At 41.6% G+C, this 26,614-nt stretch overlaps 2 protein-coding genes across 4 annotated transcripts in view; both read right to left on the bottom strand.

Annotated features, from left to right (window-relative positions):
* Positions 1 to 334: 334 nt before the first annotated feature.
* Positions 335 to 2,970, bottom strand: LOC139530689 (hepatocyte nuclear factor 3-beta). The gene is made up of 2 exons (XM_071327317.1): positions 2,704 to 2,970; positions 335 to 1,916 (listed from the first exon to the last, which is right to left on the bottom strand). Exons 1-2 carry the CDS (start codon positions 2,773 to 2,775, stop codon positions 726 to 728), a joined length of 1,263 nt encoding a protein of 420 aa, XP_071183418.1. The 5' UTR covers positions 2,776 to 2,970; the 3' UTR covers positions 335 to 725.
* Positions 2,971 to 19,695: 16,725 nt separating this feature from the next.
* The window catches only part of LOC139530686 (serine/threonine-protein kinase D3-like), a 63,318-nt gene continuing 56,399 nt past the window's right edge, over positions 19,696 to 26,614 (bottom strand). For all 3 annotated transcript variants that reach the window (XM_071327313.1, XM_071327314.1, XM_071327315.1), the window contains exons 11-18: positions 26,217 to 26,272; positions 25,615 to 25,687; positions 25,337 to 25,443; positions 25,045 to 25,206; positions 24,241 to 24,339; positions 23,853 to 24,120; positions 23,327 to 23,412; positions 19,696 to 23,168 (exon numbers count right to left, since the gene is read on the bottom strand). In XM_071327313.1, the coding sequence (XP_071183414.1) occupies positions 22,995 to 23,168; positions 23,327 to 23,412; positions 23,853 to 24,120; positions 24,241 to 24,339; positions 25,045 to 25,206; positions 25,337 to 25,443; positions 25,615 to 25,687; positions 26,217 to 26,272 (1,025 nt within the window). In that variant the 3' untranslated portion in view covers positions 19,696 to 22,994. The remainder of the gene's footprint in view (positions 23,169 to 23,326; positions 23,413 to 23,852; positions 24,121 to 24,240; positions 24,340 to 25,044; positions 25,207 to 25,336; positions 25,444 to 25,614; positions 25,688 to 26,216; positions 26,273 to 26,614) is intronic.

Below are 26,614 nucleotides of genomic sequence, written 5' to 3'. Positions count from 1 at the left end.
AGACCTGATGTTGATATTTTCAATATGAAAAAAATATTGTCATCTTAAAATATTAGACATATCTGAAGCTGCCACTGCTGCATATTACTAGGTCTACTACTACAACTACTACAACTACTACAACTACTACTACTACTACTACTACCAATGCTACTAATACTACTAATACTACTACTACTACTAATAATAATAATAATACCAATGCTACTAATATTACTAATACTACTACTACTACTACTACTACTAATAATAATAATAATAGGCCTATTATTTTATTGATGCGTAATAGGCCTAGACCAACTGTGTAAATAACAAAATTGTGTTCAGAAAAAAATCCAAATAACACTTTAATATAGATTCTGTTCTTGTCGTCAACTACAAGAACACACATTTACAGGCCATAAATAAGAATTACACAAATGATTGAAGAACTTCAGTCTCCCACGATGCATTTAAATTCATTTAAGAAACCCGGTAGGTAGGGCCTATACAGATGCATTTTACACTAGGCTTATTGTCTTTTGGTCCATTCTTAACGCCGCATTTTGAACAGATTTTGTCACATTATTATTAACATCCCTTTACAAAATAATTACTAAACCAACTTGACAACTAAATCAGTGGGAAACGTCAAAAATATCTTGAATAGTCCTACATGCACAAACTATCATTTTACAAATGTACAAATTGCTGGAAAGTGTCCGTTTTCTGTTTGGGGACAGAGTTTATGAAGAGTTCATAATAGGCCTGGAGTAGACGCCTTGATAGTAAGATGCGTCAGCGGGTATTGACGAGGAATCTAAGCCCACTTTTCCCATTGAACCCATGGATAGGGCCCCGGCCATGGGGGAACCGTAGCCGGAATAGTGCATCACCTGCTCGTAAGTCTTTAGGTCCATTTTGTGATGCTGTTGCTCCGAGGACATGAGGTTGTTGATGGAGAAGGGGTGGTTGAACGAGTAGTGATGCTCGGGTTTCAGGTGCGCTTCGTGTGCGAGGACCGAGTGATGCTGGGACATGAGGTGCCCATGCACCTGGGAGTGGGACACCGGTGAGGCGGCGTGCTCGGGACTCAGAGCCTGAATCGACTTCATGTCTGACAGAGACCTTTTGTGATCGTTGGGGGAGGAGTTGGAATGGGGGGACTCGTTGCCGTTGCAACTCTCCGAGCTGCTGTTCGAGCCGCCCTCGGATGTCTTCCTTCCTGACTCCTTGCACATCTTCTTTTGGCCGTCACACTTAAACCGCTTCTGCCTCCTCAGATAACAGCCGTTCTCGAACATGTTCCCCGAATCCGGGTGGAGGGTCCAAAACGAGCCCTTACCGGGTTTATCCGGAGATCTAGGCACTTTGAGGAAACAATCATTGAACGATAGAGAATGGCGAATTGAGTTCTGCCAGCGTTGCTGGTTCTGTCGGTAAAACGGGAAAAGATCCATGATCCACTGATAGACCTCGGCCAGCGTCAGCATCTTGCTGGGGGACTGTTGGATAGCCATAGTGATGAGAGAAATGTAAGAGTACGGGGGCTTGGCGTGAGTGTAGCTCCTCCGGTATGTCTTGGGGTCCCTAGATCTGTTGATGCTGGACTGTCCATACATGGGGCTCATGGCGTTCATGTTGGCGTAGGACGTAAGGTTCATGGACGGAGGCTGCGCGGTCATGGGGCTCATGCTGGGACTGAGCGTGGCGCTCATGGCTGTCATGCCAGCGGTCATGCCAGCGCCCATGCCGTTCATGGCTCCGGTGCCCGGTGACATTCCGGTCATGGAGGGGCTCATGGCCGTGTTGACATAGGACATGTTCATGGGGTTGGCTGCCATGTTGCCCGTGGTGCTCATGCCCGACATGCTCATGTAGGTGTTCATTGAGTTCATGCCCAGGCCTGTGTTCATGTTGCCCACCGAGGTGTAACACTGGAAAGCAAGACAGAAAACAAGTATTGTTAGTATTGATAGTATTGTTAGTATTGTTAGCCTGTTTGAGGTTTTCTGGAAGGGTCGATAGTGTTCATGTGTAGTGAACCTAATAAAGCTATAATAATAACATAATATCAAATATATCAGCAAAATAATAATAACAACCAGCAACACTATGATAATCAGTATTATTAAAATGGTAAACATAAATGATCGAAATTGATGTTAAAGCAAGCAATCCCGGCGCAGTTCCATCTTCTGAAATCCAATGCTAAATTTGGTAAAGCAAATTGCTTGACAGAAATATAAATTTCACTCGATGATGTGACCAATAGCTTAAATGTCTAGCCTACATCAAGCAAGTAAAAACGAAGAATTGTCACCACATTTTACGTCCGGTAATCAGCTTAAATACAAAGAGAAAATTGATTAAATTGTTCTAGTGTGTGGACAATATTATAGAACCTCCAACACAAATATTTGAATTCATCGTTCACCAATCAAAACGGTTAAACAAATGTTTGCTCATTGGGTAAAATGACACAACTATGTATGATTTTGTAAAGATAAATGTAGACATATGGAATTACAATCTGAGTAAAAAGTTTTCCCTACATGTCAAGCACAACTTCGTTAGGATAGTGCCGTGCGTAGAGATGGGGCAGGATTTGGAGGCGCCTCAAGTCAATATTTGATCACAAAGTTAATATTATCTCTGGGCTAATATTGAGTTGTATAAAATGGGATCGGCTGTAGACGAAAAAAAGATATTTAAGGTACCCACCTCGGGCTCTCCGTAGTAGGTGCTCCAGTCTGTGTGTTCGTGTCCTTCCATTTTAACTGCTCCAAGCATCATGGAAGTTCCGAATAGTTGTCAAACCGTTTCTCCGCAGAAGAAATGGCAAAACGCGCTCTAACAAACGGTGATTTGGGACCACGGGGTATTCGGGTCGTTGGTAGGATCCTTAGTCAAGGACTGGCGCATGTGTGTCTTTCAGCCAGCCGTGCCCACCGGCGCTGAAAAGCGTCTGATGATGACCGGAGTTCAAATGACGTTCCGAGCTGGCTGTAAACGCTATGATATAGCTCTGTGCGCCAGGCGAGCCTCCAATCCCTACTTCTTCACTTGCCCTATTTGAATAATCTCCTCACACCTAGGCGCGAGACTCATCGACTTGCCCCCCTATTGTACACCTGCACTGAATAAAAAGAACAGTCTCATATAAAAAAATATTCATTTTAATCTTATTGAATTTCAGAAGGGGGGGGGTAATTGCTGCTTTGGCGCTGCTTTTTTTATCATGCGTTATTTCTCTTGTGATGTTCTTTTCAGACGTTGCTTGAAAAAGGAATTTAAATGCATCTTAATTGTTTTTCTTCCCCTCCACCAAGGACCTAGATTTAGTTGAGTATTTGACGAGGTAATGTACTATTTCATTAGTCTACTCGATCTTATCGAAGTCTACTCCATCTTAAGCCACCCAATTTCATATAGCTTTGGTAAAGTGATAGAGAAATTATTTAGTTTAAGTTTGATCCATTAGTCTTAATCATTCGTAGCGTAAGCAATTCAGGTTTCACAACCAGTTTTACGGTAAAAACTTATATTACTGTCCCCTTAAGAATCATATTGATATTTTCAACCTCAATTGCAAGCAATAACAACATATGGCCCTAATATGTAGCCTATATCAAAACATATTGCCACGTTTTTGCATTTTACAATTTCAAGGTAATTTTCACTTGATAGGTTCTATTGCTATTGAATGTGTGGACTAAAATAGGCCAGAGAAAGTGTCGTCCGTGAACGCGCGCGTGTGTCAAGGTGTGGACTATTGATTTCCCAGGACACAAGCGCTGCTGTTAGCTAGATACCTTAAACAAAGTAAAGTTTATTCAATGTGTTTGAGCACGGACAATTTAACGGATTGCCTCGATGTCGGCTGATAGGCTTTAGGTAAAAAGTAAGAATGATTTAGGCTAGAATAAAAATCAATCCAGCCACTAACGAATTTACATTTTGGTGTAGCCTAGGGAATAGGGAATGGCCTATTTGAAATTATAAAATAAAAACAAAGTACAACAAATATGAAAAATAAACATTTAAAATCATGGCAGATAAATGACAAATAGGCCTAATCAGTAATAACATGTTCCATGTTTTTTTTCACTGTAGATTTCATAAAACATAATTATAACGACCATGTCTTAAGGTTTCTTTATTATTTTGAATTATTTATATGTTTTTGTGATAATTTATTAGTGTTGTGCGCTAGAACAATTAGAGGAAGATTTACGTTTCAGCGCCCTCTCTTGGTTATATTTATCCAACAATAATTGTTAGTGGTGCATTAGACTACTTACAGAAAACAACACCCTCTAAAATCTCTATAGCCTATCGTTACTTTAATTAATCAACTAGCCTATAGAATAACTTCCTATCTTATTTACCGGATCAAAGTGAGGACACAGAATGGTGCCAGCCACGTGCCGTTGGTTGAACATCTATTTGACTGCATATAGATGTAAGAGCATAACTATCGGTAAAAACCCATTAGTAAAGGAGAGTAAACCATTCCGTGTTGACGTGGGGACAACAGACCGTCTGCTTAACTTGGAAATGAGATCATGACCACCCCTTGGTGTGTTTAAGGACCACATAGCCTACACATTCAACACAGTTACTTCCATTTATTGAGAGGTATAATATAAGCCGAAATCTTCATGGTATAGACATTGAAAAGTATTGTTCTTATAAAAAATGTCATTATTATTTTTTACATGACAGTGTTTTAAAAAGCTGAGCATTGCAATATTCATACTGACGTTGTTGGATCACTTCAGGTGCTATAAGAGCGTCTGCTAAATTACTTAAATGTAAATGTAAATCTAGAACCTAGAAGGGTTCTTAGGCTGAAGGTCCTCATAGGAGAAACCTTTGAAAACCCCTTTTTGGGTCAAGGTAGAACCCTTTCCACAGAGGGTTCTACACAGAACCCAAAAGTGTATTTTTATTTAACAAGGCAGGTAGGTTAAGAACAAATTCTTATTTACAATGACGGCCTAGGAACAGTGGGTTAACTGCCTTGTTCAGGGGCAGAAAGACAGATTTTTACCTTGTCAGCTCGGGGATTTGATCGAGCAGTCGTTCTGTTACTGGCCCATCGCTCTAACCACTAGGCTACCTGCCTGGAACCCAAAAAGGTTTTAACTGGAACCAAAAAGGGTTTCGTATGGGGACAGCCAAAGAACCCTTTTGGAAACCTTTTTTATAAGAGTGTTGAGTTCTGAATACATTGTGTCCATGACAACTATATGTCATTGACCTCTTTCCCAACTGTACATAAATATGGTAAAATGTGACTGGCCATACTATCACAAAGTAATGTTCATAAAAAACATGCTATAGAAGACAATATGACCAATGTTCTTGTAAAATATTTAGCTAATCCCGGAGTTAAATGTTAACCAGCGTATCCCCTCCACATGTCTTCTCATGTGGTCACACATTTGTTCATTACTATAAAAACAAAAACTATAATATAACATTATTATGTCCATATTGATTGATTGGGAAAAAGATGCACTGAATACAACACAGGGGATAACACAGGGGATAACACGGATAACACGGATAACACGTTACAGCAAAAATCACTTGTTTCCAACCTGGTCCCTGATGGAAAACACACAATACAGACTAAACACAGTAATCAGTACAAAACAGCACAATACAACATATAACAAATACATAAATCAATAATAAAATAGTCAACCTATCCTCATCTCATCATTTGTCTAAAAACATTACACATCAATATTTTTAGATCATTATTTAATATATATATATAACAGCTAAAATGGCCTCTGGGCCAGACCTCTGCCTGCAACAATGGATGTAGACCATTTTAACAAACTTGCATATGCATCAATCCTTTGTCATGTGTGAGATGGAGGTGAGTGCAATAATAATTTGTCCAATGGGTGACAGAAAAGGATATCCCACTTTTTTTTCACCTTTTCCAGAAGGGGTGGTGCTATAGTACTTCAGCGCTGGCATTGCAGTGCAATATCCTGCTAGCTGGTACTCACCTTTCTGCCACCATACAAGAGGAATGCTGGTTGTACAATATGTTACATGGCCAGTCTCACTAGGGACTCTACAAACTGCATGGTATTGGATCTTTATGGTTCAGGGTCTTTAAAAACTGGATGGTACTGGATGGTAAGCTTCACATCAGGGCACATTATGCTTTGATTTTATGGAGATTTTGGCTTTTATTCTCAGCCAATTTGATATTCATACCAGGTACTGGAAGCTAAGGGGATATGGCAGCTCTTGGGGGATAGGCTACATGTATTTCTTGTCTGCCCCCATGAATGAAACATTGAATATGAATTTAAGTCTCTCACCCACAGGTGCACAGCTCCAGCCTTCAAAGGCCGCTTTCAAACACTGTGGCCCTAACGTACCGGAGTTGAACACTCCAGTCCTTACCACACTTGAGATTCCCTTGTGGACCAATGGAAAGGTGACAGTCTGACACCTGGCTGTGCTATTACAACACACCTTCAATTACATAATCATATCGTGTCATCCTATCACGTCATCATATCACGCCATCATATCACAAAGCCTAGTTCTCTGGATCCCCTTCGCCTCAGGGTAATCCTAAGAGGTACTTGGAAACAGAGCTGGGCTGGGGGATGGAAACTGGGTGCGCTCCTCTCTGCTCTGTGAGAAAGGTAGGACCATCTAACATTCCTTCAAACACCCAGAAGTTGTTGGCAGAAATGTGTTGCTTCAAGCTTCGCTTTCAGAGTAGGATTTCTTGCCACTGTACTGCTTCAGTTTTCAGCGAGCTTTAAAGATTCACTTTAGTTTCCCCCTTTTCGAGTTTTTGTTGCCGTACCTCATACAAAACACCGGGGCCAATAAGTTAAGCCTGTGATTTGTAAAAATAAAATTAATAAAGAGAGCCTCTTTCTTCGGAAAGCGATGGAAAAATGTTTGCTGCCAAGTGCCTGTGGTGACAGTAAACATTCCAGAACAGACCCGGAGTTTGGACTTCCCATTATCTGCCACAGCTGTGACAACGCTTGTTGGCTGCAGGTTTGCGGCTTGCCACAGTGTGTTTACCTGGAAATGAATCTGAAAAGCGACTAGACTGGGAAGACACACAACCCGGCTAAATAAATATGAAGGACAGCCATAGTGATGTGATTCAGAGGGAGGGGGCAGCAGTTATTGCACCGACTCACCCCACTGGGTCCTGGGGCAAACACTGGCACAAATGGACTAAGCATTTCCTCAAATACGCACCTTTGGATATTGAGAGGAATGCGCTCGGGAATGCCACGCAATAGCCTACGTTTGATGTGTGCTGTATCCAGGGCCTGGCAATTTCATTTGTGATACTTTTCTCTTGTCATGTAAAAAGGAGGCCTAAGCTGAGTGATGATCTGTATCGATCCAACTAGGTGTTTGTCTACCCAGTGGACCACAGGAGGAAATATCCTGGGACCCAACATCTTGAGAGTGGCTAACATCAGATGGCATCTCAAAAATGTTAAGAGAAAAGGACTTACAGTAATACAAGGACATAATACAACAAGAACTACAGAGTGTACAAAACATTAGGAACACCTTCCTAATAGTGAGTTGCACCCCCCTATGACCTCAGAACAGCCTCAATTCTTCGGGCATGGACTCTACAAGGTGTCGAAAGCACATATACACAATCCAAGTCTGATTTGTCTCAAGGCTTAACAATCCTTCTTTAACCTGTCTCCTCCCCTTCATCTACACTGATTTGATGTGGATTTAACAGGTGACATCAATAAGGGATCATATTTTTCACCTGGATTCACCTGGTCAATCTATGTCTTGGAAAAAGCAGGTGTTCCTAATGTTTTGTACACTCAGTGTATAATGTGTGGAGCATTATTTGTGAAGTTAGTTACTGAACAATTCTTATCTTTGTCTATGAGCCTCTATTTTTGCTAATACATTGTACAGTAGCTTGGACACAACACATTTGCATATTGCTCCAGATCTGATTATGTTATGTTAAACCATCTTAACTGATGTGTATTGGGCAAAATATTTAATATTGCCTAATTATCCATTGTTATTCATTAGAAGTGAACTGCAATGTCAATACACATTTAATCCTTGACAGAAGGCAATTAAACATGAGGCAAAGTAGTGCTATGCTAATTAACTTGGTGTGATCCCATGGGAAGAACTGTGTCTAATATCACTCCAACCAACCCTGATAATCAGTCAGCTAATGTCCTTCACACTCACCTGCCATGGTCTAAGAAAACAGGCACCAATCAGAAGGGCTGATTGGAAATGAATCCAACAGTTAATGGCCCATCTAATGGTAAACATTATCAAGGGATTTCTCAAAAAGCAGCTAACACCTGGTTGGATTCATAAATAGGGAATAGTTGGGGATCATATGATTCACCACATGCAGACATTTTGATAGTCTGAAACATAAAAGCTTATTGTAATCATCACAACGACTTGAGCTCTTGAAATCCATTGAGCTGAAGCTGAGAAACATCAGGGCCTTTAGAAAATATTCAGTTATACATCTGATGGCATTTGACCATTTCCTTTCCCACCAGTCCCATATCTGCATCTGTCCTGTCTCTATTCCAGGCTGATGGAAAACGTCATGTTTGGGATTATCTCTGACACAGCCACGGCTGACCTGAGCCTGCCACCAGAGACGCAGAGCCTTTCATTTTGCTCTCCACTAGATCCCACTGCCTCAGAGGCAGAAATACATTTCCACAGCCACACCGGACGGACTACCTCTGTTTATAAGTAATGTGCGTGAGTTAAGAGAATAAGGTGAAATGAAAAGATGGTGCATCTGTTGAGAGCTGACATACAGTACCAGTCAAAAGTTTGGACACACCTACTCATTCAAGGGTTTTTCTTTATTTTTACTCTACATTGTAGAATAATAGTGAAGAAATTATATAAAATAACACATATGGAATCATGTAGTAACCAAAAAAGTGTTCAACAAATCAAAATATATTTTAGATTTTAGATTCTTCAAAGTAGCACTCCATCACTCTCCTTCTTGGTCAAATAGCCTTTACATAGCCTGGAGGTGTGTTTGGGGTCATTGTCCTGTTGAAAAACAAGTGATAGTCCCACTCCCGAGTGGCGCAGCAGTCTAAGGCACTGCATCTCAATGCAAGAAGTGTCATTACAGTCCCTGGTTTGATTCCAGGCTGTATCAGATCTGGCTGTGATTGGGAGTACAATAGGGTAGCGCACAATTGGCACAGCGCCGTCCGGGTTTGGCTGAGGGTAGGCCGTCATTGTAAATAAGAATTTGTTCTTAACTGACTTGCCTAGTTAAATAAGAATTGAAATAAGTGCAAACCAGATGGGATGGTGGTAGCCATGCTGGTTAAGTGTGCCTTGAATTCGAAATAAAATCACAGACAGTGTCACCAGCAAAGCACCTCCGCATCTCCTCTTCCATGCTTCACGGTGGGAAGACACATGCGTCTCACAAAGACACGGTGGTTAGAACCAAAAATCTCAAATTTGTACTCATTAGACCAAAGGACAGATTTTCACCGGTCTAATGTCCATTGCTTGTGTTTCTTGGCCCAAACAAGACTCTTCTTCTTATTGGTGTCCTTTAGTTGTGGTTTCTTTGCCGTAAATCGACCATGAAGGCCTGATTCACACAGTCTCCTCTGAACAGTTGATATTGAGATGCGTCTGTTACTTGAACTCTGTGAAGCATTTATTTGGGCTGCAATTGCTGAGGCTGGTAACTCTAATGAACTTATCCTCTGCAGAAGAGGTAACTCTGGGTCTTCCTTTCCTGTGGTGGTCCTCACGAGAGCCAGTTTCATCATAGCGCTTGATGGATTTTGCGACTGCACTTGAAGAAACTTTCAAAGTTCTTGACATTTTCCAGATTGACTGACCTTCATGTCTTGAAGTAATGATGGGCTGTCATTTCGCTTTGCTTATTTTACCAAATAGGACTATCTTCTGTATACCACCCCCACCTTGTCACAACACAACTGATTGCCTCAAACGCATTAAGAAGGAAAGAAATTCCACAAATGAACTTTTAACAAGACACACCTGTTAATTGAAATGCATTCCAGCTGACTACCTCATGAAGCTGTTTGAGAGAATGCTAAGAGAATGCCAAGAGTGTGCAAAGCTGTCATCAAGGCAAAGGGTGAAGAATCTCAACTATAAAATATACAGTATTTTGATTCGTTTAACACTTTTTTGGTCACTACATCATTCCATATGTGTTATTTCATAGTTTTGATGTCTTCACTATTATTCTACAATGTAGAAATCAGAAAAAATAAAGAAAAAACCTGGAATGTGTAGGTGTGTAAACTTTTGACTGGTACTGTATGTTCAGGAGTAGTCCAGCCTCCATCCTGTATTTTCCGGCAGCAATCCATATGTAGATGTGTATATGGGTCTTTTGTAGTGTTTACGGAGGAACATAGCGGGGGCCGGCTATGTCATGAAGAGGGCTCAAAGAGATCTCCCTACGTGTCAGTCCAGGAGCTCGGCGATAAAGCCTCCCTGCCGGCCCAACAACATAAGTGTCTGTGTTTGCTTACCCATGAACACCCTTGGCAGAGTCTTGGGGAGCCCGTAAATGTGGCCTTTTACAGGCCCTGACAGCTAACAGTCCATTGGCAAAAGAGGCCCAATGACACGGCCACTCAACAGATTAGCACCTCATCAGCCTCCTGCAGCTTGGAACAAATATGGCCCTGTCTCACATAAAACACAATGGGTCCGCCACTGCTAAACAGCCGCTCAGCAGGGGAGCCCCCCACAAAACTTCCTGCTCTGCCCTTTCTCCAGGCCGCAGCTGTACCAGGGGCCCATCCCTTCCCCACCCCGACACCAATTGGCAAGATGTGTGTATTTCAGGTGAGCAAATATTGCCACTTGCCTGAGAGTTCAATGGCCATCCCTTTCAGGGGTTGCGTATTGTGCCTGCTTGCAGGAGGGTATATGTGTGGCCATCACAGCAGCCCTGCAAGGTCATGGGAAACCTTCAGCCACAGCTGGGCTCAGCAAATCTAACACTCCAATGTACTTCATCTGCATTTACTACCATTGAGGAAATCCTTCCTGACTTTATTTTTCCTTTCCTGCAGTCATCTCAAAATCATAATGGACATAGAACTGGTGTCATCCTCCATAGTCATGATACTGTAGTATATCAAGAAGTAAACCTGGACGTGCACTCTTTTGCATTCTTCTGCATTCTTCTGCATTCTTCTGACTCCAATGGTCAGATATTGCTTCTGGCATTGCATAGTGGAAACCTGACTTTAGTGACAAAACCCATGTTATGAATCCTAATTGATTATCTCTTCTCTAACTTACATGCTACTTTATTAGCCTTTAGGGAAAATGGGCACATACTTTATGCTACTGCCATGACTGGTAAAGAGACAGAGGAATTGAAAATTGATCTTGTCAGCCACTTGCCATTTAAAAAAAACCTTTGTCCCTAATACACATACGCAAAGGTGTAAATGACCCCAGTCGTTGCTTTCAATTCTCACCTGGACCTTAATGTGGGAAAAAGATAGGGGAAATAAATACTGTAGGCTGTGAGATTGGACTTTTGTCCTCCAGGAAGGACAGAGTAAACAAACATATAGGGAATGTTCAAAGACTACATAACTACAACTTTGAAATAAGCATGGTAGCTATGTCCGTTTATTTGTCGGTTTATACAATGTCTCATAGAATCTAACCAACTTAAAACATGTTTGTGATATCAGAGTACTAGTAGTTCATATGGTTAGGTGCGCTTTGGTTTCCTAGGCTGTCTGGTAAGGGTGGCTTAGTATATTTTGGATGGTTTATAATAGACTCTATATCCTACAAATTTTTTAAACAAGTATTTGAGTGTTTCAAGTTTCTTCACACTATGTCATTCTTGGACTGGCTAATCAGATGACGCGTGGCAGGATGGAAGGATGCTGAGAGCTGCAACACAATCTGTCCTGAGAGGAAGATTTCTGAATGGCAACGAAATGCTACTATCATCTTAAAGATATTTCTGATTAGTTTAGATAAGGACTAGGGCTATAACAAAGTGTATTGGGGCTCGTGGTGCTCTGTGATATAGTTTTGAGGCAGTTGTATCACCCAGAAGTCACTCAAGGCCTGTCCTGTCCCGAGAGGGTTCCCTCTGTCATCACACTGAAATGGAACTGGCCCACGGTGCAAACAAGATCTCTTCGCATCTCTCCCAAAGCCCAGACAAATCTTGTCTGTGAGGTGGTTTGCTGTTGTGTTGTTTGTTTGCTTGTTTGGTCTTATACCCATGGACACCTGGCATGGAGAAGGAAATGAGAAGAAGACGATAAGTGCAGTGAATCTCTTGAGCAAAGCTGGTCTAGTACAAATACAAGCAGACATGAGGACGTCGCGAAGACAGACGTCCATCTCCATGATCCTTTGTTACATGAAAAAAAATGAATGGATTTTTGTCACGTGAAATGCTTACTTGCAAGCCCTCCTCAACAATGCAGTAATACTAAGTCATATAAAAGAAATACACACAAGAAAATAAAAAGGTAATCACAAATGTGCTTGTGTAAGTGCATAGACACAAAGGGTATGTGAAGAGGGTCAATTGTAATATCTGCTGTGTAGAAAAAAATATAAATTTCAGTCATTTAATGTGTAATGAAACATACATATATTCACAATATATCACAATATATATTGTGTGCAATATAAGCTATCCTCATAGAGGCATATTCATTTTCTTTTGCTAAAGATGAAAGACATAATGAAGGACATTATAACCAGTGGTGTAGGAGCTAGAAACAGAGCTGCCATCTTATTAAAGTAATTCAGTAAAATGTACTTTGAGTACTTAAGTAGTTTTTTGGGGGGATATCTGTACTTCTTTACTATTTATATTTTTGACAACTTATACTCCACTACATTCCTACAGAAAATATGTACTTTTTACTCATACATTTGCCCTGACACTCAAAAGTTCAGGCAGGACAGCAATATGATTCTATTCACACAGCTATTAATATAACACATTGTCAACCCTTCTGCCTCTGATTTGGCAGACTCACTAAACACAAATATGGCACTTGTAAATTATGTCTGAGTGTTGGAAAATTGTGCAATCTGGTTTGCTTGATATAAGGAATTTGATGAATAGAATTTACTTTAAACTTTTAATACATCACTGTACTTAAGTGCATTTAAAACCAGATACTTTTAGACTTTTACTCAGGTAGTATTTTACTAGCTGATTTTCATTTTTACATGAGTAATTCTCTGTTGAGCTAATTATCTTTACTTTTACAATTTAGTACCTTTTCCACCACGGATTATAACCCCGTTCCACCCCCTCAGTTTGAGAGACATCGCAATCTTTATTGAAATTATATCTATTACATACAGTATTTTGTTAGAGCAATGCGTTGTTGGGAGTGTTTCACTGTACAGAATCCCGATTGAACCTGTGCTTCTCTGGGGCTACAGGCCCCTGACCTGACTATCCTCTTGTATAGAGCGACACCTGGTGACAAGGCAATGATGGGGTTTAATGATGTTGTTCAGTGTCCAGAGGAGGGAGCCATTATGCATTATATAAGAAATTGATCACTTGAAAAAAGGCTTACTCAATTCATGACCATCTCACGACCACTGGGGGCTACATATGGAGTTTATTACCTGAATTTATACAATATATACATACAAACCTGCCTGTATCTGGGCTCTCGCAAATCTTTTAAATCATTTTGATGGACTGCCAAGCCTTAGGCCTATATCATGAGTAACACTGGAATGGGTGTAAACCTTGGCTGGAGACTAGAGAGTGAGCCCAGATGGTTTAAATACAAAGTCATTGTATGGACCATTCCTGACATATGGGTAGGCATATTATAGGATACTTCATTTTGGTAAGAAATAACTTACAGTATTAGTCTGTAGTACAGAGTGATATTGAGAACTTTCGATGCTACTTTGTTCTCTTTATCCAGCAATGTTGTTTCAAGTGTGTTGCCATGATCTTTTTCTTTCCCTTCAAATAGTCGTGTGATTGATGATGTTTCTCATTGCAACCAATACAATCTATGGGAGAATCTCAATTGGTTTTGCTCAACTCCTATCGCCTCTCTTCCGTCTTCTCCTCGCCTGCTTTAGAAAAAGGTCAAAGGTAATCTAGGACCGGAGGCGAGGAGAGGAAACGGGAAACAAATGCACTCCGTATGAAATTAGACTCTCCGGGCGCGTTCCTCTGCCCAGGCGTTGCTGACCCATGCAAGATCTTACAACGCCTGGATAGGTATTTTACGTATCAGCTAACCACATGATGCTCGTGTTCCCATGCTCAGAAGTTGCATGCATCTACTAATGGTTGTGTTGTACATAATCGACTGTCGGGAACCAGATTGCTCTAACATATGATGTTGTTAGCTGATACTGATACAGACTTTTGCCTAATTGAGAATCTCCTTACCAACTGGGCACACACTGGTTGAATCAACGTTTTTTCCACGTCATTTCAATAGAATGACGTTGAACCAACGTGGAATAGACATTGAATTGACGTATGTGGCAATGAGTATCTTTTTCAAATTTAACTTAGGGAGAATCCCAATTGGTATTGTTCACCTCCTCTCTGTCCTCTCCTCGACACTTTGAAAAAGGTCAAAGGTAATCGAGGAGCCAAGGAGAGGAAACATGGAAACAAATGCGCTTATATGAAATGACTCTCCTTCTCCACTTGCACGTCATCAGGCAAATTACCTTTACAGGGGTGGAATCCCAAAATTATTTGTAAAGTTATAAACACTAATTAAACTAGTTGTGCAAGATAAAATAATAAATAGCGTATCATTTTTAAATATGTGCATGCATTTCTCCTCTGAGAAAACAACAGCCGATTCAAAGGAGATGTGGTGGATTTCAAAACGATTCTGAGATAGGGAGCCGAGAGGATACTCTTGTGCTTATTCGGTGCGAGGAGGCTATCGAGAAGAGGACACTCCTTTGTTCACCTACTAATGAATTTACACTCTCCTTGACCACTCGACTACTTATCGGTATACAGATTACTGAGGAGAGGAGGACGGAGGAGTTGATGAGAGGACAGAATTTTGCCCAATTGGGATTCTCCATTAGTGTACGTCATTTTGGTCAGGTGATGGAGGCTGGAGTGAAAAAATGTAGCAATGAAATGCATTCATTTTGGAGGAATATTTGAACAACACACTGAGATTTGAGATTGCATTAGAATAAAGTCCTCTATTTATTCCCATGGTGCATTTGTAAATTCACTCAGGCAACAACTGTTCATTTTAGGCAACATCCCTTCCTGTCAAGTATGCTGAACTCTATTATCTCTTCCTGTTAGGTATGCTGAACTCTATTATCTCTTCCTGTCAGATATGCTGAACTCTATTATCTCTTCCCATCAAGTAGGCTGCACTCTATTATCTCTTCCTGTCAGGTATGCTGAACTCTATTATCTCCTCCTGTCAGGTATGCTGAACTCTATTATCTCTTCCTGTCAGATATGCTGAACTCTATTATCTCTTCCCAACAAGTTGGCTGAACTCTATTATCTCTTCCTGTCAGGTATGCTGAACTCTATTATCTCTTCCTGTCAGGTATTCTGAACTCAATTGTCTCTTCCTGTCAAGTAGGCTGAACTCTATTATCTCTTCCTGTCAGGTATGCTGACCTCTATTATCTCTTCCCATCAAGTTGGCTGAACTCTATTATCTCTTCCCGTCAAGTAGGCTGAACTCTATTGTCTCTTCCTGTCAGGTATGCTGACCTCTATTATCTCTTCCCATCAAGTTGGCTGAACTCTATTATCTCTTCCCGTCAAGTAGGCTGAACTCTATTGTCTCTTCCTGTCAGGTATGCTGAACTCTATTATATCTTCCCATCAAGTTGGCTGAACTCTATTATCTCTTCCCGTCAAGTAGGCTGAACTCTATTGTCTCTTCCTGTCAGGTATGCTGACCTCTATTATATCTTCCCGTCAAGTAGGCTGAACTCTATTATCTCTTCCCGTCAAGTAGGCTGAACTCTATTGTCTCTTCCTGTCAAATCAAATCTAAATCAAATCAAATGTATTTATATAGCCCTTCTTACATCAGCTGATATCTCAAAGTGCTGTACAGAAACCCAGCCTAAAACCCCAAACAGCAAGCAATGCAGGTGTAGAAGCACGGTGGCTAGGAAAAACTCCCTAGAAAGGCCAAAACCTAGGAAGAAACTTAGAGAGGAACCAGGCTATGAGGGGTGGCCAGTCCTCTTCTGGCTGTGCCGGGTGGAGATTATAACAGAACATGGCCAAGATGTTCAAATGTTCATAAATAACCAGCATGGTCAAATAATAATAATCACAGTAGTTGTCGAGGGTGCAACAGGTCAGCACCTCAGGAGTAAATGTCAGTTGGCTTTTCATAGCCGATCATTGAGAGTATCTCTACCACTCCTGCTGTCTCTAGAGAGTTGAAAACAGCAGATCTGGGACAGGTAGCATGTCCGGTGAACAGGTCAGAGTTCCATAGCCGCAGGCAGAACAGTTGAAACTGGAGCAGCAGCACGGCCAGGTGGACTGGGGACAGCAAGGAGTCATCATGCCAGGTAGTCCTGAGGCATGGTCCTAGGGCTCAGGTCCCCCGAGAGAGAGAAAGAAAGAAAGAAAGAGAGAAAGAGATAATTAGAGAGAGCATACTTAAATTCACACAGGACACTGGAGAAATACTCCAGATATAACAGACTGACCCTAGCCCCCCGACACATAAACTACTGCAGCATAAATACTGGATGCTGAGACAGGAGGGGTCAGGAAACACTGTGGCCCCATCCGATGATACCCCGGACAGGGCCAAACAGGCAGGATATAACCCCACCCACTTTGCCAAAGCACAGCCCCCACACCACTAGAGGGATATCTTCAACCACCAACTTACCATCCTGAGACAAGGCCGAGTATAGCCCACAAAGATCTCCAAAATGGTTGATTTGACTGTATTACACATCACGATCAAAATCTAAGCACTGTACCCTAAGTTTGTTATAGGGGGCAGATGTGATAATCATGGGTGAATCATGGGGCGCCAACCCAGACAGAAAGACCACGTCAGTGACTCAACCCACTCAAGTGACGCAACCCTCCTAGGGACGGCATGGAAGAGCACCAGTAAGCCATGTACAACTCAATCAAAATGTATTCCCTTAACAGTCAAAGAAAATAAGTTCTCCTGTTTTGACCCCATAGGAAAAAGTTCAGAGCGTATAGCCGTGGGTTTCTCTGCTGATGTGTACCTCTAGGCTACCTTTGGAGAGTTGTGTGGTACATGGTTCCCAATGTCTAATAAAATCTGTTAGCATTGTTGTGTCAGGGTGAACAGGGTCAGTGAGCCTCATGTCGCTGCCCACATCTTGAAGCGATTTCAGTGGAGCTGATAGTCAAGAGCTTTATCAAAGAGCTCGTCAGCCTGAGGAGAGGAGGGGGAGGCTCACCAGTAGCAATTAGATGATTGAGTTACAGTGAGCCTGTTATGATTGCAAACTCCGCCAATGATCATTTTGGAGCCTTCAGAGACATTTGAGACCTCAAGGCACTTGGTAAACTATGGCTGGCTGGCTATTTTAACTTCCTGGTAAAGTGACTACTCTCAGAAGATCTACATTGTGCCTATTGAGGCCTATTGTAGCCTCTCCCCCTCATCTCCTTACTCCCCTGTGGTAGGCACTACACAGGCTGCTTCTCCAAATGCTCTGTGGTTCAACAATTACATCCATGCTGAAAATGGGATTTGACATGTGGTGCCATTATAATGGAGTAGTTAAGTCCTCCCTCACTCACACACACACACACACACACACACACACACACACACACACACACACACACACACACACACACACACACACACACACACACACACACACACACACACACACACACACACACACACACACACACACACACACACACACACACACACACACACACACATATTCTGTTCTATTCTACTGCATTATATTCTGTTTTATTCTACTGTATTCTATTCTAACCCCATGTTTACTTTAACTTGGGACTCAAATGATTGTGACATTTCATCTAACCATGCATTACACTACAGCATTGTTAAATATTCGATTCTGATTGGCTTGAAGTGCATTCTACATTTGGGTATGCTTTAATATATCAGTGTGACAGATTCACTTTACCGACCGTGTCTCAGGTAAACCTACAGTCTTGTGCTTTTATCTGCTCAACGACCGCAGAGTGAAGGAAAAGCAGCCAACAAGTGCTCAGCATATGTGGGAACTCCTTCAAGACTGTTTGAAAAGCATTCCTCATGAAGCTGGTTGAGAGAATGCCAAGAGCGTGCAAAGCTGTCATCAAGGCAAAGGGTGGCTACTTTGAAGAATCTAAAATATTAAATATATTTAGATTTGTTTAATACTTTTTGTGGTTACTACATGATTCAATATGTGTTATTTCATAGTTTTGATGTCTTCACTATTATTCTATAATGTAGAAAATGGTAAAAATAAAGAAAACCCCTTGAATGAGTAGGTGTGGCCAAACTTTCGACTGGTACTATATATATAAAACACAGAAAAATCACGTTTTTGTCGACACTGGGCCTTTAACATAGCATATGGCTGAAGTAACAGTAATGCTAATTATTTTTCTTTTGTCCCACAGGCCATTTGACCAGAGTGGATTCCTTTGAATCCGTAAGAAGATTTTTCAGCATGTTTGATGCATATACATATTTGTTGAGAAATAAAACAGAAATGTAACAAATATAGCATCATTTTCTGAGCTACGTATGCTACATCTCTTGGCAATTTGTTAACACTTTACTGGTCAAACACATTAGCAGTTATCAGGTACAATTGATTTCTTAAAGACATTTATATAAACTGTCCTCCTACTGTAAAGCATGGATTTACAGAATGAGTTAAACCTTTAAACAAAGAACATATCAGCCATCAGTCTCTAGCTACATGAACATTAGCTACACCTTTAAACTGGAACTGAGCTGCACCTTTAAACTGAGCGACACCTTTAAAATGCAACTGAGCTACACCTTTAAACTGAGCGACACCTTTAAACTGGAACTGAGCTACAAATTTAAACTGAGCGACACCTTTAAACTGAGCGACACTTAAATTGCAACTGAGCTACACCTTTAAACTGAGCGACACCTTTAAACTGGAACTGAGCTACACCTTTAAACTGAGCGACACTTAAAATGCAACTGAGCTACACCTTTAAACTGAGCGACACCTTTAAACTGGAACTGAGCTACACATTTAAACTGAGCTACACCTTTAAACTGAGCGACACTTAAAATGCAACTGAGCTACACCTTTAAACTGAGCGACACCTTTAAAATGCAACTGAGCTACACCTTTAAACTGAGCGACACCTTTAAAATGGAACTGAGCTGCACCTTTAAACTGAGCGACACCTTTAAAATGCAACTGATATGCACTCTTTTGGAAGGTGAGGTTGATGATGGGTCTTCTTGGGTGTGTGATGCTAGCGAGGCTGCATATCTGGACCCTGCTTGCAAAAGTTTGCTATAGCTTATGGCAGTTGAGGTAAAAATGATTAAATCATGCTGTAAAGTCAAACTGAGAATTTGGATTTGAGTGTTAGACAAATCTAGTTTTATGACACACAGAAACTGAGACTCAATAGGCATGTAAAAGAAGTAGAGTTTTTTATTAAATTTGTATGTCCTAAAATATACAAAAACACTGACACCTGCCAATCCAGCGGCAACACAGACAGGAACAGGAGAATGGGAAAAGATCCACCTACATTCTCCCCAAATAACACTGTTAGGGCCTGAACCAGGATCTATGCTCCCAGTTAAAAGCCCATTCCAACGCCATAGGCTTTAAGCTACATGTTTGTCTAGGGACTGTTTGAAATGGACACAGGCATTGAAATGTAGTTAATGGTCATCATAACCGAATGTTAGGTGAAACATCCTTTCATACTTAACATACTTAAAAGCAGTACAGGAATGTTAGAGACACGAACAGCCCAGTGCACTTTAAATATTCCAGAAGTAAGGGTGTTTTAACTGTGATATTCAAAATCAACTCCATGAAAAAGTTAAGAAATTAAACAATCTCGAACATTTTGTAGAAAAACACAGTACAAATATGTTTTGTATAGGCTATTCTTTCCGTACACTGTCAGACACTCACCAAAGAGTAAAATGTGTTTCTCGTCTCTCAATTTGCTTCACAAATTCAAATGAAAAAAAATCGAGCAATGGTGTATACCTTGAACCCATGCTTGGTCCCATGATGAGCTCCTGTATTGAGATCATTGTTGTTGGTACAACCAAGCCTCTTTCACATACAGTTGAAGTAGGAAGTTTATATACACCTGAGCCAAATACATTTAAACTCAGTTTTTCACAATTCCTGACATTTAATCCAAGTAAAAATTCCCTGTTTTAGGTCAGTTAGGATCACCACTTTATTTTAAGAATCTGAAATGTCAGAATAATAGTCTAGAGAACTATTTATTTCAGCTTTTATTTATTTCATCACATTCCCAGTGGGTCAGAAGTTTACATACACTCAATTAGTATTTGGTAGCATTGCCTTTAAATTGTTTAACGAGGGTAAAACGTTTTGGGTAGCTTTCCTCAAGCTTCCCACAATAAGTTGGGTGAATTCTGACCCATTCCTCCTGACAGAGCTGGTGTAACTGAGTCAGGTTTGTAGGCCTCCTTGCGCGCACACACTTTTTCAGTTCTGCCCACAATTTTTCGATGGGATTGAGGTCAGGGCTTTGTGATGGCCACTCCAATACCTTGACTTTGTTGTCCATAAGCCATTTTCCCACAACTTTGGAAGTATGCTTGGGGTCATTGTCCATATGGAAGACCCATTTGCGACCAAGCTTTAACTTCCTGACTGATGTCTTAAGATGTTGCTTCTATATATCCACATAATTTTCCTCCCTCATGATGCCATCTATTTTGAAGTGCACTAGTACCTCCTGCAGCAAAGCACCCCCACAACATGATGCTGCCACCCCTGTGCTTCATGGTTGGGATGGTGTTCTTCGGCTTGCAAGCCTCCCCCTTTTTCCTCCAAACATAACGCTGGTCAATATGGCCAAACAGTTTTGTTTCATCAGACTAGAGGACATTTCTCCAAAAAGTACGATCTTTGTCCCCATGTGCAGTTGCAAACCGTAGTCTGGCTTTTTTATGGCGGTTTTGGAGCAGTGGCTTCTTCCTTGCTGAGTGGCCTTTAAGGTTATGTTGATATAGGACTCGTTTTACTGTGGATATAGATACTTTTGTACCTGTTTCCTCCAGCATCTTCACAAGGTCCTTTGCTTTTGTTCTGGGACTGATTTGTACTTTTCACACCAAAGTATCTCTAGGAGACAGAACGCGTCTCCTTCCTGAGTGGTATGACGGCTGCGTGGTCCCATGGTGTTTATACAATTTTCTTCTGAGGTCTTGGCTGATTTCTTTTGATTTTCCCATGATGTCAAGCAAAGAAGCACTGAGTTTGAAGGTAGGCCTTGAAATACATCCACAGGTACACCTCCAATTGACTCAAATTATGTCAATTAGCCTATCAGAAGCTTCTAAAGCCATGACATAATTTTCTGGAATTTTCCAAGCTGTTTAAAGGCACAGTCAACTTAGTGTATGTAAACTTCTGACCCACTGGAATTGTGATACAGTGAATTATAAGTGAAATAATCTGTCTGTAAACAATTGTTGGAAAAATTACTTGTGTCATGCACAAAGTAGATGTCCTAACCGACTTGCCAAAACTATAGTTTGTTAACAAGAAATTTGTGGAGTGGTTGAAAAACGAGTTTTAAAGACTCCAACCTAAGTGTATGTAAACTTCCGACTTCAACTGTAGATAGCTACTGTAATACCTTGAGGGGTAGTGGCCCCATCACCAGGTTTGGCTCGAACCCTGCTTGGAATGTACAATATTCAAGCCACTTTCTAGACAACAAAGTAGAGTGAACCACAATGATAAGACAGCCATTAGAAAAACAGATGAGTTATTGGTCATGAGAAGACAGGGAAATTGAAGATGAATAATATCAATTAGCTGGATTCAGTCTTTGGTCCCTGCGCCTTTTGATTTACTTGCTCACTGTTTATGACAGGTGCTCTACTAAAGGCTTTGTATTGCAGCCATTTTCACAATCTCTATGCTACTCACCTAGGCATTACTGTATCAAGCTCTTAGCACAATCTTTAAGTTATGTGTCAGTCAACACTTTCTGTCATTTTCTCTAGGGAACCTGATGTAGCAGCTTCAACTTTTCAACTTCAAATTGTTAGGCTTGATGGTAGTATAGTGCAAAAATCTACCTCCCATTAGTAAAGTACAACATCTACATACAAATGATAGTTCCAGTTTCATACCGTCTAAGGACATGGTTTCAAAACTGTCTTGGAATAAGCACAAAGTTGTGTTTGCAAATACCTACGCATTCCAATCTTTCTGTGGATACAAATCCCTTGTGATAAGTGCCCTTTAAGCTCACTACTCTGTAAGCCCTTCACAGGTAGAATGGCATACCATTACTCACTCCTAATGTTGAGGAAATTATATCCCTTCAACTTTAATTGTCCTTTGGTTTGTAATAATGATGTATTTCCCAAAAGGACCAATGAAGTTGAGCTGGAATGATTCTACAAGATAAAAAAAACAAAACAAAAAAACAAGAAATGTCTTTCTCCCAAAGTTTTTGTTTCCACTGCGGTGTCCTAAAGAAACAGGGGCCTCCACAGAGCCACCTGTCTGCTCCCTGTGGCAGTATGTCTAACCACAGAGTCTTGGGTCAGAATCCTCTGTCACACAGTCCCTGCACAGGGGTGTCTGACCCTTTCCCAACCAGTTTTAGAGGGAATGCTTCCAAAGGTCAACAACCTGCAGAGGTTCCTGACGTTTTCCTCTTGGCCACACCTGTAACCTGTAACATGGCTTCTTGGCCACTAGGGGCCCTCCTCCATATCGTCCAGGTTGGGCGCCATAATGAAGTGTTTAGGGTGGACCAGGCTATGCTCGTCTGCATGCTCCTCCCAGCGCACATCGTCACTCTCGTGGGTGATGTAACGCTCGCCACACCGTGTCTCAAACTCCCTGAGGTCCAGCCACGTCTGGTAGTCCTGAGAGAGAGAGAGGGGGGGGGGAGAGGGAAGCAGGAGTTACAGCAGTGATCCAATACAATGTCTGCCTTGTTCTAGGTCACATCATGAAACGTGTGTGAATGTTTTGTTAGATGTGCCTGTGAACTGCTTACAGTATAATTAAGCTATTATAATACCTGTAGCCAAGGATGGCTGAGGGACTTGTCCACACTGTACCGCTTCCTCATCTTCACTTGTAGGAGGTTGTTAATGAGATCTGTAGCTGTGAGAGGAATAGAGACTTCATGTTTGTCTCAAAGTGAGAGGTTGACATGAAACATCAGTGCTGTCTTTCTACCCACACGTCTGGATCTACCAGCGTGGGTTTCAGACCCTGCGGCTCTTTGACTTTTCTGTTGTGTGTGGTTTACATGAATCACTGACAACTCTCCCGAGTTGCCCCAAATAAATATCCCCCACATACACCTACACTAGTGTATATGAAAAACCATAGTGCAACCTGGTATACAAGTGATAACTAAGACAAAATAACTTCCAGTCGCTTCAAATGACTGCTTGTTGTATCACACCATTGGTCTACTTCTTTAGCTGTATGACTGGACTCATTAGTTACGTTACACACTTTACAGAGATGTTTGTCCTCAATTGTCTTCCTTAGCATTCATGCATTTGAATATTATTCAAACGGGTCTTTCTTCCTACCGTCTGCAGAAATCTCCTTCCATGGCTGGGGTGGGTACATGAAGGCAGCGTTCTGGATCTGGTCGTTAATGTCCTCGTCCTCGTTGAAGGGGAATGTCCCGCTGAGGCTGACGTAAACGATGACCCCCACTGACCACATGTCCAAGGAGCGGTTGTATCCCTTACTACGCAGCACCTCTGGGGCCAGGTAGGCCGGAGTACCCACCACCGAACGCCTGAACGACTTCTCACCGATGATACGGGCAAAGCCAAAGTCACACAGTTTAACCTGCCAGGACACACAACACACAACAGAATGCTACATTGTCTCCCCCATACACATGCAAGCAATATTTTGCTAGAAAGATAGCAAACTTGTCTGACAGGTGAGATGTTGCATGTTGGTTACCTGTGGGAAGGGTTCTGCTGAGGCCAGCAGCACGTTCTCGGGCTTCAAATCACAGTGGACGATGTTCTTGAAATGCAGATGTCTCAAAGCCACCAGGATCTGTTACAGAAAACAGCCCAACCCCCATGAGTTAGCGAGACCACATAATACCACATAATGATCTCCTCATATAACAGTATGGACTCCCTCACAAAATATAATGTAATGGATAATGAGAGCTGCATAAGTATTTTAGTAGTTCACTAAGCTATTTCTAGGATGGTCCCTTTCTTAGTTTCCATATGGACACATGACCTCATCACTGTCTCCTCTCTGCTGTAGTGGAATCATCAACTATAGCTGCTAGCGCTGCATGCAACTCCATGCTGCTGCCCGCCTCCTGACTTTGACAAAGTCCTGTTTAAACCACATCAGAGCCGGACCTGCTGCTGTTCATTTTCATGTGCAGCTCCATGCCTAATGAACCCGCTCCTGTTTGGCCCCGGGGCCCCTCTCTTCTAATCAGACCAGAGACCAGGCAGCAGGGCAGAACAGCGCACCACTATGGCACCGCAGGCTGTAATCCAGCAGGAGGGACACGGCCATGATGCCATCCAGACCAGCTTGTCCCGTAAACAATCCCCCCGTATCCATACACCACAAGAACAAACAGGCCCAGGGCTGAGTCTATTACTGCTTATATAGACTACCACACCATGAGAGAGAGAGAGAGAGGGGGGGGGGGGGGGAGAGAAAGTGGGGGAAAGATGAGGAAGGACAGAGAAATAGAGGGGACGGAAGTTAGAGAGAAGTAGGAAGACAGACCTGTGTGACCAGGAACTTGGTGATGCGTTCTGGGAGCTTGCTCTTCTCACTGGACAGGATCATCTCCAGCATGTCTCCATGGAGCTTCTCCATGACAACAAACACCCTCTCAGGCGTCTCGAACATACACTCCAGGTTGACGATGCCAGGATGGTGAAGGTTCTAAACGAGGGAACAAACCTTTAGCTTCAACACTCCATACTGTACCACGTTACAGTTTCACTGTTTGAAACTCAGCAAGAATGACTACTGTATACATCTGACTGGTGCAGCATGAGGGTCTACGTGTTACCTGGAGAATGGCCACTTCGTTCCTCAGTTGGCTCTCCTGCTTGGTAGGAAACCTCATCTTGTCAATCACCTTGATTGCCACATCTCTTCCAGTCTTTCTGTGTTTCCCTGCCAACAGAAATAAATAATGAGTCAACATGTACTTATATTGTATACTGTATAGTATCATAAAGATAGATGTGAGTACCTGGCATAAAGTGGGTGTGTGTTTTGGTTTGGGTTAAGAGAATACATTGTTTAGTTGCAATACATCAAAAACATGGATATCCAGGCACACACCTCCATACACAATCCCAAACTGTCCAGATCCTAGGACCTCATCAGAGAAGATCTGGTATACAGAGCTGATATCCTACAGAGAGGGAAACACTTCTGTATTACTGCAGTTTATTATCTTAAAGGGGATTACTAGTGCTAATATACATTAATAAACTGTGGATGTATACTGCTATATCATTGTTGGATAGATGCTGTTGTATTGGTATGGTCATTGATATGACAAATGGGTCACTTTCACTCAATGCACAAGTACAGTACGTATGAAAATCCCCCTTTCCCATAAGTGTATGAGTGACTTCCTTAATTTGTTTTAAATATAGATTTTTTTATAATGGACATGCAATGTTTAATGGTCCATGAAGAATACAGAAGTATCAGATTTTTTTTTTTTTACGACTGCACACACACATGTGCACGCGCACGCGCACACACACACACACACACACACACACACACACACACACACACACACACACACACACACACACACACACACACACACACACACACACATATACAGCTGAGAAATTGAGCAAGATTGAACACACACAAACACAACTGAGAAATTGAGCAATATTATCTGAAAAAGTGACCACACTCACCACATTCTCCTGTATCTGGCAGTTGGACACAGATATGCTGATAGACACCTCTTGTTCTAGAGGGGAAAAGCAATGCAGTGTTAACTTTAAACAACTGTACATTACAAATGCATAAAGGACCCAATGCATTCCTAATTAATAATAAGCAGAGATGCATCTCTCACTTTGTTTCATGTCCTTCAAGCCTATCACAGCTGTAACATTACATAAACAATAATGAACCTGTATAATTGATTGGGGAAGATTAGTTTTATTGAACAGCATATCTATGTGTTACATTTCATAGTTAAGGTTATGGGTGCCTCCTGAGGCCAATATTCAGTCATGAGGTTCCCAAGTCATGTTTTGCCAAACAATAAAACATAATTGTATAATCAAATAACATGGTCTCAGCTTTC

Source organism: Salvelinus alpinus, chromosome 9 (assembly GCF_045679555.1).
Source record: "Salvelinus alpinus chromosome 9, SLU_Salpinus.1, whole genome shotgun sequence".
Taxonomy (NCBI): domain Eukaryota; kingdom Metazoa; phylum Chordata; class Actinopteri; order Salmoniformes; family Salmonidae; genus Salvelinus; species Salvelinus alpinus.
The sequence above is the reverse complement of the archived record's forward strand: the minus strand, read 5'-3'. Positions and strand labels throughout refer to the sequence as shown.